Here is a 13,752-nt window from a genome sequence, read left to right on the forward strand (position 1 = left end):
GCTGTTATCAGTCTGTCTCGACCTGAACCTGGTCTTCGAGTAAGCAGACCGGTCAATTCTTGCCGCGACAACAGAATTTAGGCTCATTGCAATACAGTGACAACACTACACAAACAATTTCCAATTAACGTTAAAACCACAGAAACAAACACTATGCTGATAATGATTTTTAGTAATTAGTGCTAGGGGCTTTTTTTATCTCAAACGCTTATCGAAACAGCAACAGCGACAATTTTTTTCAAGCAATCCATTAATAATCTATGTTAGGGACAACCGTTAAAGACGTTAAAGACAACCGAAAATGGTTAAATAAAATAATAATTTCTAAAATAAATTCTCTCTTTATAAACCTGTTTAGTCAAGCCAAGTCAAATTTATTGATCACATGCGACATTATACAAAGTACATGTATGAGACAAGTCAAAGTTACAGACATACATCTTAAAAGTATATAAATTAATAAACACGATAAAACATACTTAAAAGTTTATTTTTAGAATATGGCTCTAGCTCACAAGTGTATTGATGTACACACCTCCGAAAGTTTGGCTGATGTAAATTCATTTGTATATCTATTGGTAATTTGTTAAAGAAACTTATGACTGCATAATGTGTGCTACCTTCCAACAAAACAGAACGATGTTGTGGAAGCATAAAGTGATTGTCTCTGAATCTTGTTGAATAAACATGGTTAAATTGAAATTTATTAAATTCATAAATTTTGCTATATAAATACATTATACACGAAAATATATACAGACCAGGAATTGTAAGAATATTGTTTTGTCTAAAGATGCCTCTACAAGAATCTCTAAATTTCATTTTATACATTATCCTAATAGCTCTTTTCTGAAGTACGAATATCTGCTCTAATTCAGAGGTACAACCCCAGACTTCAATGCCATATTAGGCTATTGAGTAAAAATGGGCAAAGTATACTGTTTTTAATATTGATGTATGAAAGAGACGTGAAAGAATTCTCAATGCATAACATGCGCTACTTAATCTGGATTTCAAATTGGAAATGTGGTTTGACCAATTACAATTACTGTCTAGAAGTATCCCCAGCAACTTCGTGCAGTCTGTTTTATCTATTGCTGCTTCTATAGTGGCTTGATGGTTTAATAAATTATTTGACGTGAAAATCATATACTTTGATTTCTCTTCATTCAAAACTAATTTGTTGGATAAGAAATAACTGTTGATGGTGGATAGTATCTGTGTAGTTTTATTTTGCAAATTTTGATCAGACGTTCCTGTGACTAGAATGTTGGTATCATCCGCATAACTGATGATGTTAACCCCAGTCAGTGAATTAGTTACTAAAGCTATATCATTAATAAATACTATAAAAAGTAGAGGACCCAATACACTACCCTGAGGGATACCATAATGGATATCCAATGTGTTTGATTCGTTTACAAGTTCATTAGATGTTATCTTTACTTTTTGTCTTCTATTCTCTAGGTAGGAAGTAAACCATTTTAGAACTACATCACGAATACCAATCCCCTCAAGTTTTATTAGCAACAAATTATGATCCAAAGTGTCAAAAGCCTTGGACAAATCGAGAAATAAACCACATGCCTTCTCTCGTCTGTCCAAAGCATCCAACACTAAGCTGACGAAATTTGCAAGAGGTGTAGTTGTAGACTTAGAAGATGTAAAACCATGTTGAAAATTATGCAAGACACTATGCTTTTTTAGGAATGCGTTCAGTCTAGTATAAACCAGAGTTTCAATTATCTTTGAAAACACAGATAAGAGACTTATGGGACGATAGTTGTTAAGGTCATCTTTATCACCACTTTTGAATAAAGGGATTACAATAGATAGTTGAAACATACTAGGAAATATTCCTTGTTGAAAAGAGGCATTACAAATATCCGTCAGTGGATCTGCGAGAGCATGAATGCATTGTTTTAATAACTTGGGGGAAATCTGATCAAAACCACAACTGTGGATTTAAAACTTTCGACTATACTAGTTATTTCCTGTGGGTTAGTTGGATATAAAAACATAGAACAACTATTACGGTTTTTTGATGCTGATGTAAACCCACCTATTTTAGTTGGATCCAAAGCGGCAAGTAACTTTGGAGCCATTTCAACAAAATGGTGGTTAAATTTGTCTGCTAAATTACTGTTATCATCTCTAGGTACTTTTGAGTTATTTTGTTTCCCGACTGTTAAGTTTACTAAATGCCAAATACATTTCATTTTATTTGATGATTCGTTTAACTGTCTCATGAAGTGACTACTTTTAGATGCTTTTATAAACCTTAATATTGACATATTAAGTTAGATATCATTAGTATATGCTTTACTTCTGTTATCAGTATAAAAATATATCTCTAATTATTGGACTAATGTGATACATTTAAATTTAGGTCATGCTGACAATGTGAAAGCACTGGTCGTTTCAAGGGATGGGAATCAATGTCTGTCAGGTAGCAGTGATGGATCTATCAAATTGTGGAATCTAGGATCGCAAAGGTAACTTTTTTTGTTTAATAAAAGGTCGACGCATGCTTAACTGAATTACACCAAGAAATGTTGTATAGGTTTTATAGTTTTAGGTCTTTAATCTGGATTTTGAATTTCCATGTTTTTTTTTATATATTAATGTAAGCTACCATACTAATTTTCATGATATATTTAAAGTAATTTCAAGATTTGTTTTAATGTGTCATCTAGTAATCACTAAATGGTGTATTATTTCATTGTATGTTTAAAAAAATGTAGATACTTTAAATTAAATTTTTTCTTTCAGGTGCGTTCAAACTATTTTAGTTCATACTGATTCGGTGTGGGCTTTACTAGCTACAGAAAGCTTTAGCCATGTAATCTCAGGGGGAAGAGATAAAAAGGTATATTTAAGTTTTTATACATTAGGAATAAATGTATAAAACCATTATTCCTATTAGAACCATTTTGAGATTTTTGTTTTACATTTTGACATTACCTGATGGCGATCCTCACCTTTTCAAAATTATTATAGTAATATACTATAATAATTTTGAAAGACTCTATATAGTCCCTGTTTTCATGTTTTATATCATAAGCTCTCAAAATATATGTAACCGTTTCGTGTCGACAGTACATGTGGTGAAGTAAAAAGGATTACAAATTAGAAAAGAGATAAAAATCATAGGAAAAAATAGGAAAAATAGGGTCTAGTACTTATCACAGGGAAAGATAACTCTTTTTGATATTAAAATAAAGTTAAAGACTGTTCCACGTATTCTTAATACACATTCTATGATCCATGACTTTAAAACCTATTACTAGATTACTGCTTTTTTATTACCACAAAGCCTACAGGAAAGATTGCTGCGTTTTATAATTGCTGTAGAATATGAGGTTTAAAGTACTTCTGGAGAGTTCCCATCCCTTTACATCATATTTCATTTGTAACTGTTATGTCCAGAATGGTTAATTAATATAAGAGTGTATTAGCATTATACAATATATATTGTTAATATATAATGAGGAAAGTACTAGACGAATGGGATTGAGTGGAATCGCAATATGCGGCAGAAACATCAGTACCCTGCGATACGCAGATGACACACTTATACTAGCAGCCAATGAAGTCGAAATGATGACCATCACCGAACGGCTAAGCCGAATCAGCAAAGAATTCGGATTTCAGATCAACACCGGAAAAACAAAAATAATTACGTAGACAGGGCAAATAATAATCTACCGCACATACATAATGTGGCGAATTTCGAAGTAGTAGACAGATTTATATACTTGGGTTCTCTGATATATTTATTTTTCCCATTGCTATATATTATGCAGCTCAAACATGGACTCTCAAAAAATTCAATAAAAGTAAGATCGAAGGCTTCGAAATGCGGGTCTACAAAAGATTTCTACGCGTGTCCTGGACAGAACACAGAACCAACCTGTCAATTTTGACTCTAGGGTCTCATGTAAAGAATACCATACCTTAGCCAAGGAGATCCAAATTTAAGGCGCTGGACAATCGCCTTCACCTATTCCATGGATGTGGAAAACACCTTACAAAAATGTGTATTTCAAAATTTTTCTATCATTTTGGCATGTCTAATTCATACACTTAATTGCTCAATTGGTTTTGTTTGTGATTTTTCTATTTACATTTTTTTACATTGCGTGACTTAGTTATGAAAGAACTTTTTTATTATATCGAAACTGTTATATTTATCTTGACACCAAATAAAAAAAATGTAGTAAATGTAAATGTAAAAATTACAATTTTTATGTTTTTATTTTGCATTTCCAGGCCTTTTAAAAATTGATGACGAGGCTTTACATAAATAAACACAAGCTTTTAGTATAATTAATTTTAATAGAGTACTCAGGCCAACGATGACAAAACTTTTTTACTAAACGTACATTATTCTTATGTCCTTTAGGGCATATTCGAAATCCAAATAAAATAGAACCTCTATAAGTCAAACTTCAAGAGGGACGCCAAAAAATTCGAGTTATAGCGTTTTCGGTTTATGGACAATTTCGACTTCATGCGGATTAAGGCGAGTTTTGATTCGACATAACCTGTACAAAAGGAGTAACTTGATCATAATCCATATCTGTACATAATGTTGTTGACTTATAGTTAGTATATACAGTGTATTCCGTATGTTTTTCAAACATGATCAGGGAACATTGTTTTATAGGTATTAAAGAACCGTCTATGGACCATCATATATTTTTACGCCAATATATCACGTTCTATGGCGCATTTCACGTTTGGCACGTTTCCTTGTTTAGTTTTCTCTGTCATTCTATTCGTTAAATCCCTCCTCTTAGGTCACAGCGTCAAGGGACAGTGGATGTATGCAGTGAACGGGAGGCATATGTCTAACAGTGAACGTTGGGGCTTTTTTGCATTGTTGGAGCGAATATATGAAACTCAAGCCCTTTTGACATGCTGCTGTATTTGATTTCTATGACGTTGTATTTTATTGGTTAAATCCTATCATTTGAGATACCGTACGTCACGATTGGAATAATAGGACTGAAGATACATAACTAAGGCCTTTTTGGCATACTGTTGTATTTAATTTTTTATCTCATTGTATTCTATTGGTTAAATCCTATCAGTTGAGGTACTGTATATCATGATTAGGCCAATAGGAGCGAAGATATGTAACTAAGGCCCTGACGTATTTGATTTTTTATCTCATTGTATTCTATTGGTTAAATCCAATCATTTGAGGTACTGTACGTCACGATTGGAATAATAGGACCAAAGATACATAACTAAGGCCCTTTTGACATGCTACTCTATTTGATTTTTTTATTTCATTAATAATAATAGAACATATAATAGGACCGAAGATACGCAACTAACGTCCTTTTAACTTGTTGCCGTATTTGATTTTTCTGTCTCGTTTATTCTGTTGGGCAAATCCTATCATTTGAGGTGCTGTACGTCACGATTGGACAAATATGATCAAAAATACATAACTAAGGTCCTTTTGACATGTTGCTGTATTTGATTTTTCTATATCATTGTATTCTATTGGTCAAATCCTATAATTTGAGATACCGTACGTTACGATTGGATTAATAAGACCGAAGATACGTATCTAAATTCCTTTTGACATGTTGCTGTATTTGATTTTTCTGTTTCATTGTATTCTATTGCTTAAATCCTATGATTTGAGGTACTGTCCGTCACGATTGGAACAATAGGAGCGAAGATATTTAACTAAGGCCTTTTTGGCGTGTTGGTGTATCCTATTTCTATATCATTGTATTCTATTGGTTAAACCATATCATTTAAGGTACTGTACGTCACTGTACTGTACTGTACGTCATCGAAAACATCTTCGATGTCTTCTTCAGGTCTTCCGAGGTCTTAGTCTCCCGAGTCCCCAGACACTACTACACTGATCACTTATCAAATGTCTTCTTCTTCTTCTTCCTACTTTATAAATAGGCTTAATGCATGTTTTACTTCGGTTTTTAGCCTCAATTGACGTTGTCTGACCATCTTTTCCTCGGTCGTCCGAATGATCTTCTTTCATTTGGCGATTTGTCTCTTGCTATTCGTACTATTATATTTTCTGTCATTTTTCCGATGTGTTGATTCCATTCCACTTTTCTTCTTTTGGTCCACGCGTTTATTTCCTCTATACCACATCTCGCTCGTATTTCCTCACTTCTTACTCTGTCTCTTAGAGTTTGGTTTATTATTTTTCGTAAGACTTTCATTTCTCTTGTTTCCAGTAGTCTTTGTGTTTTCGCCGTATCTGCTCTTGTTTCCGCTGTGTACGTCATTATCGGTCTTATTGTTGATTTATATATCCTTGTTTTCGTTTCCGTTGTGAGGTATTTGTTTCTCCAGATTGTGTTGTTGAGACATCCTGCTGCTCTGTTTGCCATGTTCACTTATTTTTGTACTTCTTCTTCCATTGTTCCGTAGCTTGACAGTTTTATTCCCAAGTATTCAGTTTCCATCACTTGTTCTATTATTTTGTTATTTACGACTAGTTTATATCGTCTCGATTCCGTTGATATCACTATCGCTTTAGTTTTCTCTGTTGAGATCTCCATGGTGTCTATGAGCGCCGTATCTTTGAATTCTTTAATTATTCTTTGTAGGTCATCTTCATTTTCGGCTGTTATTATGGCATCGTCGGCGTAGCATATTATCCTTATTTCCTTTTCTCCCATTCTATATCATCTTGTTTTTTTAACTTTCTTTATGATTTCATCCATTATCAGATTAAATATTAATGGGCTCAGCGAATCTCCTTGTCTAATGCCAGTTTCATATTTGATAGGTTGCGATAGTTTTCCTTTACATCTTACCATAGCTATGTTATCTTTATATATATATTCTCAATGGTTTTTACTAAATCCAGTGATATCAAATATCAACGCGTAATAATCAACTCGGTTCAACCCGGAAGACTGGTGATTAATGGAGTTAATTCCTGTAATAGTATTAATCTTAGCTCTAGGTTTAATATACATTTATATATATATATATATATATATATATATATATATATATATATATATATATATATATATATATATATATATATATAGTATCTAATATACAAATGTTACCTTTATAAACTTATATCTCTAATATTAAAAATAATCATAATAAAATATTCGGTGGTATGTTATAGGTGATAATGACAGATCTTAAAAATATCTCCAACAGTATTACAGTGTGTGTAGAAGATGCTCCAATTTTAAAAATGTGTTTTACTGCTGATCACCAAGCTGTATGGGTAAGTACTGTTAATGTTATTGAATTTTATGTTCATATAGAAATAGAAATGACAAGAGATTTAGAACGGCTGTGTGCTGCCCTATATTCTACTAAATTTATCACAGTAAATAATAATTTTTAGAAGATTCAATGGCTGGCCAAAAATTAACAAGTCCAACCATCAGTAATATATTATTACTAGATGATTAGTAGACAGGGTGCTCCATTGAGCACTCTGCTTTATAATAATATATAAGTACTGACATGGTGGTATTATTTTAACTATATACATATAATATATGCAAGTTTACTATTTTTTTATATTTAAATCTATTAATTTGTTGGTTTTGTACTCTTCTTTCATCATACAAGACCCTTGAAAATAATCGTTTAGCTGACTCATTAGGATGTACAGACGTAATTTCCTGAAATGTTACACTATATTCACTTATTAGTTCTCTTATTGATGGGATTGTTCTATCTCGTTGGACCACCGTGTTGGGTATTTAGTACTGAGCATCAAGAATCCTCATTATTGTCTAGGTTGGAACTTCTGTATTATGTTTAGATTGCGATTGGAAGTGGTTACCCGGAGCTGGGTATGATAGGTCCAAATAGGCCTTAAAATGGTTTTTTAGACTAGCATTTCTTTTCTAGAGACAATGCTGACGATGAGCCAGGATAGTTTGCTTAATTAAGGTTTCCTCATGACAAATTGTTGTTGGTTTACTATATTGGGGGTAAATCCCTTTACTGAGTGCGAATGATGCATGAGTGGATTTATTTCCATCGCTTTCGTATGTAATTTTGACAACAATTATTGTATCTTATATGTATATTATATATATTCTTCTTCTTTTGGTGCCTATTCGTTTCGAATATTGGCGATCATTCTGGCTATAATTATTTTATTAACTGATGCTTTAAATATAGTAGTTGTTGTTGTGGTCAACCATTTCCTCAGGTTTTTTAACCATGATATTCTTCTTCTCCCAATTCCTCGCTTTCCGAATACTTTGCCTTGAAGGATTATTTTCAGTAATCTGTATTTATTGCCGTTTCTCATTATGTGTCCGAGTTATTCTAACTTTCTCTTTTTAATCGTATACATCACTTCTCTTTCTTTCTCCATTCTTCGTAGTACAGTCTCGTTGGTTATCTTGTCCGTCCATGATATCCTTAGGATTCTTCTGTATAGTCACATGTCGAAGGCTTCAAGTTTTTTCTCTTATTATATATGTACATATAAATATATATATATATATATATATATATATATATATATATATATTATATTATATAATATATATATATATATATATATATATATATATATATATATATATTATATTATATTATATATATATATATATATATATATTATATTATATTATATATATATATATATATATTTATATATATATATATATATATATATATATATATATATATATATATATATATGTTCGGATAGATTTCTGCGGTCAGATAAATGAAATCACTAAGTTCTCGGGAAGAACCGCGGAGAATTAATTTAATGCTCGACGTTTCGACTTCCATTTTGGAGCCATTTTCAAGAGTGATAAGGTTCCGTTCGAGTTCGGGGTCTCAATCTGCCTACTCCCCTCACTTGTGACGTATCAGTATCGTGTTCTGTATAAATACAAGAATCGTCAAACGGCGCTGAGGTCTCAATCTGCCTACTCCTCAGTGTCGAGTGACGATCGGTCTTACCCTATGTGGCTGCTTTTATGCTTTTATTTTATGTATAACCGGTTGGTCATCTATGGGGGCATATATGTTTATAAATACAAGTCTTCTTCCCATAGCCTTTATGTGTATGTTCATTATTTGTTCATTTATTATGTTTGTGATTATTAACCTTTGTCTTTGTTAAGTTGATGTTATTAATATCAACTTAACTTCTTAACGTATTTTTAACTAGTCTTGCTAATTCTCTCGGTGATTTGTTCTTTCGGAACTCATCCATATATAAATATGTATTCTCCTTGTTCAAATTTCTTCTTGGGTTTCTCTTGGTTTTGGTGTTTAATTTTTGAGCTTCTTTAGCAATTTCTTCTAATTTTGATCCGATCCGATGTACGGTCCAAGTTGCGCAATTCATAATCCATTTTCGTCGCTTATTTGGAATTTTTTGGAGATTTCCATCCATGTTCTGAGGCTCACTAGTTCTTTTTACAAAATCTTTTTTTGGAAGACGGTATGAAGGTCCCAATTTCATCTTATCATCAATAGAAAACATGAGCGAGTATTCAGTACATACCATGAAACTAGGCAAAGAAAACCAAAATGCATAAATAACTAAATTTATTTAAAAATTAAATACATGGTGATACATGATATACAGCTAACTACAGGAATTTAGTTTCGTTTTCTAAATAACTAAATATCCAGCTATGATGGTAAGCTTTTAGGAAATTTAAATACATATTAAATAATGACGAGATTCCTGTAAACTTAAAAGCAAAAGTGTATAATGCAAGTATTTTGATTGTTTGTATATATTGATTAGACAGTGACAGTCCTGATTATTAAATACTATGCGAGATGACAATGAGAGCCATGGAGCGAGTTCTGAGGATTCCACTGCGAGACCTAATCAGAAACGAAGATATCAGAAATAAACCAAAAATATAAGATGCAATAGAAAAAGTGACAAAAATTAAATTGGTTTGAACTTGGAACGAGACCAGACAATCGAAAAATATGCGCAAAGCACATGACAGATCACTGAAGAAACTTGGATGTGACCTATATGCAGGAGTAGATGGATATGAATTGAAAAAGAGGAAAAATAAGAAATTATGTTTTTAACATTTTTGTGAAAAAAATCTTCCTCGAATTGGTAAATCTTATTTATTTTTTCTAAATGATAAAAACATTAAATTTGATTATAAATCTTTAAAAACGTAAACGTGATTAAAATTGGGAACACATATCATTCTTCTTTATTTCAATTGTACTTCATTTATACTTCAGTTAGCGCGAAGTATAGGTCTTTAATATAATATTACATGTTTTAGGTATCAACATCCGATTCTAGTATTAGATGTTGGAAATTACCAACAGAAAAGCATTTTAAAGAAGAAATTCGGATGCCCACCAATCCGTTATCTTTAATACAAGGAGGTGCGGCGATTAGGCAGGCAGTAGTTTTAAACGACAAAAGGCACATCCTTACTAAAGATGCTCAAGATAACGTAGCGATATATGATGTTCTTAGAGTAAGTAAATTTAATCAAACTAGCCACTACAAAATTGCATCGTAGAAGGCAATCGTTAGAAAGTCGTTATCTCAATAACGACAAAACTAATCACATATATTTATAGAAAAATTATTTTTAAAATTGAATGTGGAATCTACCACAATGTTAGTTTAGAAATCTACTTAGTCCAGTCGGTTGGACCTTAAATTTTTCTAAAAATTTCTCCTATTTTCTGTAAGGTTATGTATTAACAACGAGTTAGATAAAAACTGTGTATTCAATTCCCCTACAGTATAAATATACGAGACTTACGCAGTGGCAGCGCCTGGTGTAAAGTATTGGGGGTGCACACATATTATAAATACCATATAAAAATAGATAACACCATAGGCCTCCGCTTCAGCCCTATTTCCGTAAGCAAAAGTTTTTTGAGTGTCGTCAAATTGTAAAAATCAAAGGATCTTATTAAGAAACTACAATAAATAATGTATTTTATTAAACTTAAAATTATAATTTAGTTTTTAAATGTTACAAGCAAGTTTTGTATTGAAAATCAAGTCGCCTGTCTTTTTTTGAGATAAATTCTTCAATAACCAATTCATTAAAATTTGGAATTTCTTGAATCATTTTTTTTTTCAATTGATAACATGGCGAGTGCAGTTAGTCGATCCTGGCCCATAGTACTTCTAAGGAAAGTTTTGATACGTTTCAATGTAGAGAAACATCGTTCTGCTTCTGCTGTTGTCATTGGCATCGTAACAAGTACTTGAATTAAATTAATTTCAGAAAAATCTTCTTGCAAATTATTTTCAATCAAAAATTTAAGTAAGTGAACTGCTCCGGAAAGTTCTTTAAAATCGGATCTTCTATAAACAATTTCCAATTCAGTCCTTAATTTGTTTTTATTTAAAAAGGGATAATTGTTAATTGCTGATTCCAATGTCAATGTAGGAAAATTTGAGCTGTATATTTCAAAATTGTCCACTGAAAATAATTTTGCTATTTCCAAATGTCCTGTAAACAATTTCTTTTAATTTCAGATAGTATAGTATCGCAAACTTCCTTAGCTTGAATAATTGTGGAGACATAAGAATTTCTGTCATCTTTCTTCCGTCTCTTCCTGGATTGACTATCGTCAATGTCTGTTAACTCGGTTTCTCTTATAGTGTGAATATTGTCTCTTTCTTTTTGTATATTTTCTTCAAATATAGTCAGGCATCGTTTTACGATTACGGAATCAGTAGCAGTTTTTTGTATTTGTGAATATAGTATGTCAACGTGGGGCATAACACGATGAAAAACTCTCAACCAAAATACAAATTTATTATCATTCAATAACCTTAAAAGTGCACCTGCTTTTGTTATGGTACCGGATTGCCTGGATGTGGATTGTATTCTTTCCATGCACTCTATTAGGGCTTCTCTATTTTCATACACCATGTTCACCGTTCTAATTTCTAAAAGTCACTTACGAGATGCACTCTAGACATGTAATATGCGTTGCATATACCTTACATCTTCCCTTTTTTTTAATTATAAAGTATATACCTACATTTTCTCTACCTTAGTCTAACTATAAAAGTACCTAAGTAAGTAATTGTAACAACTCAATTGGTATTTAATCTGTAATATAACTTGCTAAGTATTGTGGTTTACGAGATACCCTACTTGTTCGAGGGAGTGTAACTTTATTATCATCATTTACTTCCTCCGCAAATAGTGAACTCCTCTCAGAGGCTCCTTGTAATTACTCAACTTCGCTTTCTGAATGCCTATCTCTAATTTTATCATTATTTAAGGTAACTGGGACATTTCTATAATTTGTTGATATACAAATTAGAACACAGCATAAGTAAAACACAGTTCGGTTTTAGATGCGGTTTTGGAACTCGAGAGCCGCTCTTTGCAATACATCTTGATTCAAAAATGTCTGGATCAACAGAAAGATGTTTACGCCTGTTTTATCGACTATGAGAAAGCATTCGATACTATCAAACATGACAAACTCATAGAACTATTACATCTTACAGGACTTGACACTAAGGACATCCAGATTATAAAAAATCTATATTGGAATCAAACAGCCCACATGAAGAATGGACATATAGTGAGTGAAAACGTAACCATTTCGAGAGGGGTTAGACAGTGCTGTATTCTTTCGCCACTGCTTTTCAACCTGTACACGGAACCAATATTTCTAGAGGCACTGGAAGAGTACAACGAGGGCATCAAGATTAATGGCGTACCAATAAGTAATTTTCGATATGCAGATGATACTGTTATACTGGCCGATAACATCGAAGATTTACAGATAATGCTAAATAGAGTAAATACAACTGGCAACTAATTTGGACTGAAGATCAATAGAAAGAAAACTAAATTTATGGTGATCAGTAAAAAGAACATTCAACATATCGACCTGAATATTGAAGCCGAACGTATTGAAAGAGTACACCGATTTAAATATCTGGGATATACAGTAAATGATAAGTGGAACCCAGACGTAGAGATTAAGATCCGAATTGAAATAGCAAGATCCAAATTCATCAAAATGAGAAAGCTCTTAAGCAACCGCCACCTAAGCGTTAACCTCCGATGGCGCGCCACGAAATGCTACGTACTCTCTACGCTACTTTACGGAGTTGAAGGGGGGACGTTAACACCAGCAACTATAAAGAAGTTAGCGGCTCTAGAAATGTGGCTGTATCGACGCATACTGAGAATACCTGGGACAGACAGAGTGACCAACACAGAGGTATTAAGACGAATGGGTAAAGAGGTGGAATTGTTAACAACTGTTAAAAGGAGGAAAGCGTCATACCTGGGCCATGTGGAAGGCAAGATTGAAGGTAGAAGAGGTTTGGGCAGAAAGAAGAAATCCTGGCTGAGAAACTTGAGAGAATGGTTTCAAATACCAGAAGCTGCGAACATAATACATGCGGCACGAAACAGAGAAACCTATCGTTTGATGGTCGCCAACCTTCGGTAGAAGACGGCACATAAAGAAGAAGTTAATATACATATTAATCATACAGTAATGCATACAGACTATTTCTAGACTATCCTGGTCTTAACTGCACCACCACATCAGTTCAACTGGAAATAATATTCATTTTACAAACAGAAATGTCCATTACAAAAAGATACCTTCAAACATACATCTTTATAAAAATTTAAGTATTATTTCTCTCGATGGCCTGGTAAAATATTTGTTTTTAAAATGATCTCAATAATAAATGATATTTAAAAAAAAAATGAAAACTTAGAATTTACCTTGGTCATTATCATATCATGATAT

General features: G+C 32.5%; 1 protein-coding gene across 1 annotated transcript in view; it reads left to right on the forward strand.

The window, feature by feature from the left end:
* The window catches only part of LOC140436827 (WD repeat-containing protein 48 homolog), a 62,819-nt gene that overhangs the window by 11,721 nt on the left and 37,346 nt on the right, over positions 1–13,752 (forward strand). The window contains exons 5-8 of the mRNA XM_072525957.1: positions 2,390–2,495; positions 2,773–2,869; positions 7,142–7,246; positions 10,272–10,472. Coding sequence (XP_072382058.1) covers positions 2,390–2,495; positions 2,773–2,869; positions 7,142–7,246; positions 10,272–10,472 — 509 coding nt within the window. The remainder of the gene's footprint in view (positions 1–2,389; positions 2,496–2,772; positions 2,870–7,141; positions 7,247–10,271; positions 10,473–13,752) is intronic.

The sequence above is a fragment of the Diabrotica undecimpunctata genome, chromosome 3 (genome assembly GCF_040954645.1).
Source record: "Diabrotica undecimpunctata isolate CICGRU chromosome 3, icDiaUnde3, whole genome shotgun sequence".
In the NCBI taxonomy this organism is placed as follows: domain Eukaryota; kingdom Metazoa; phylum Arthropoda; class Insecta; order Coleoptera; family Chrysomelidae; genus Diabrotica; species Diabrotica undecimpunctata.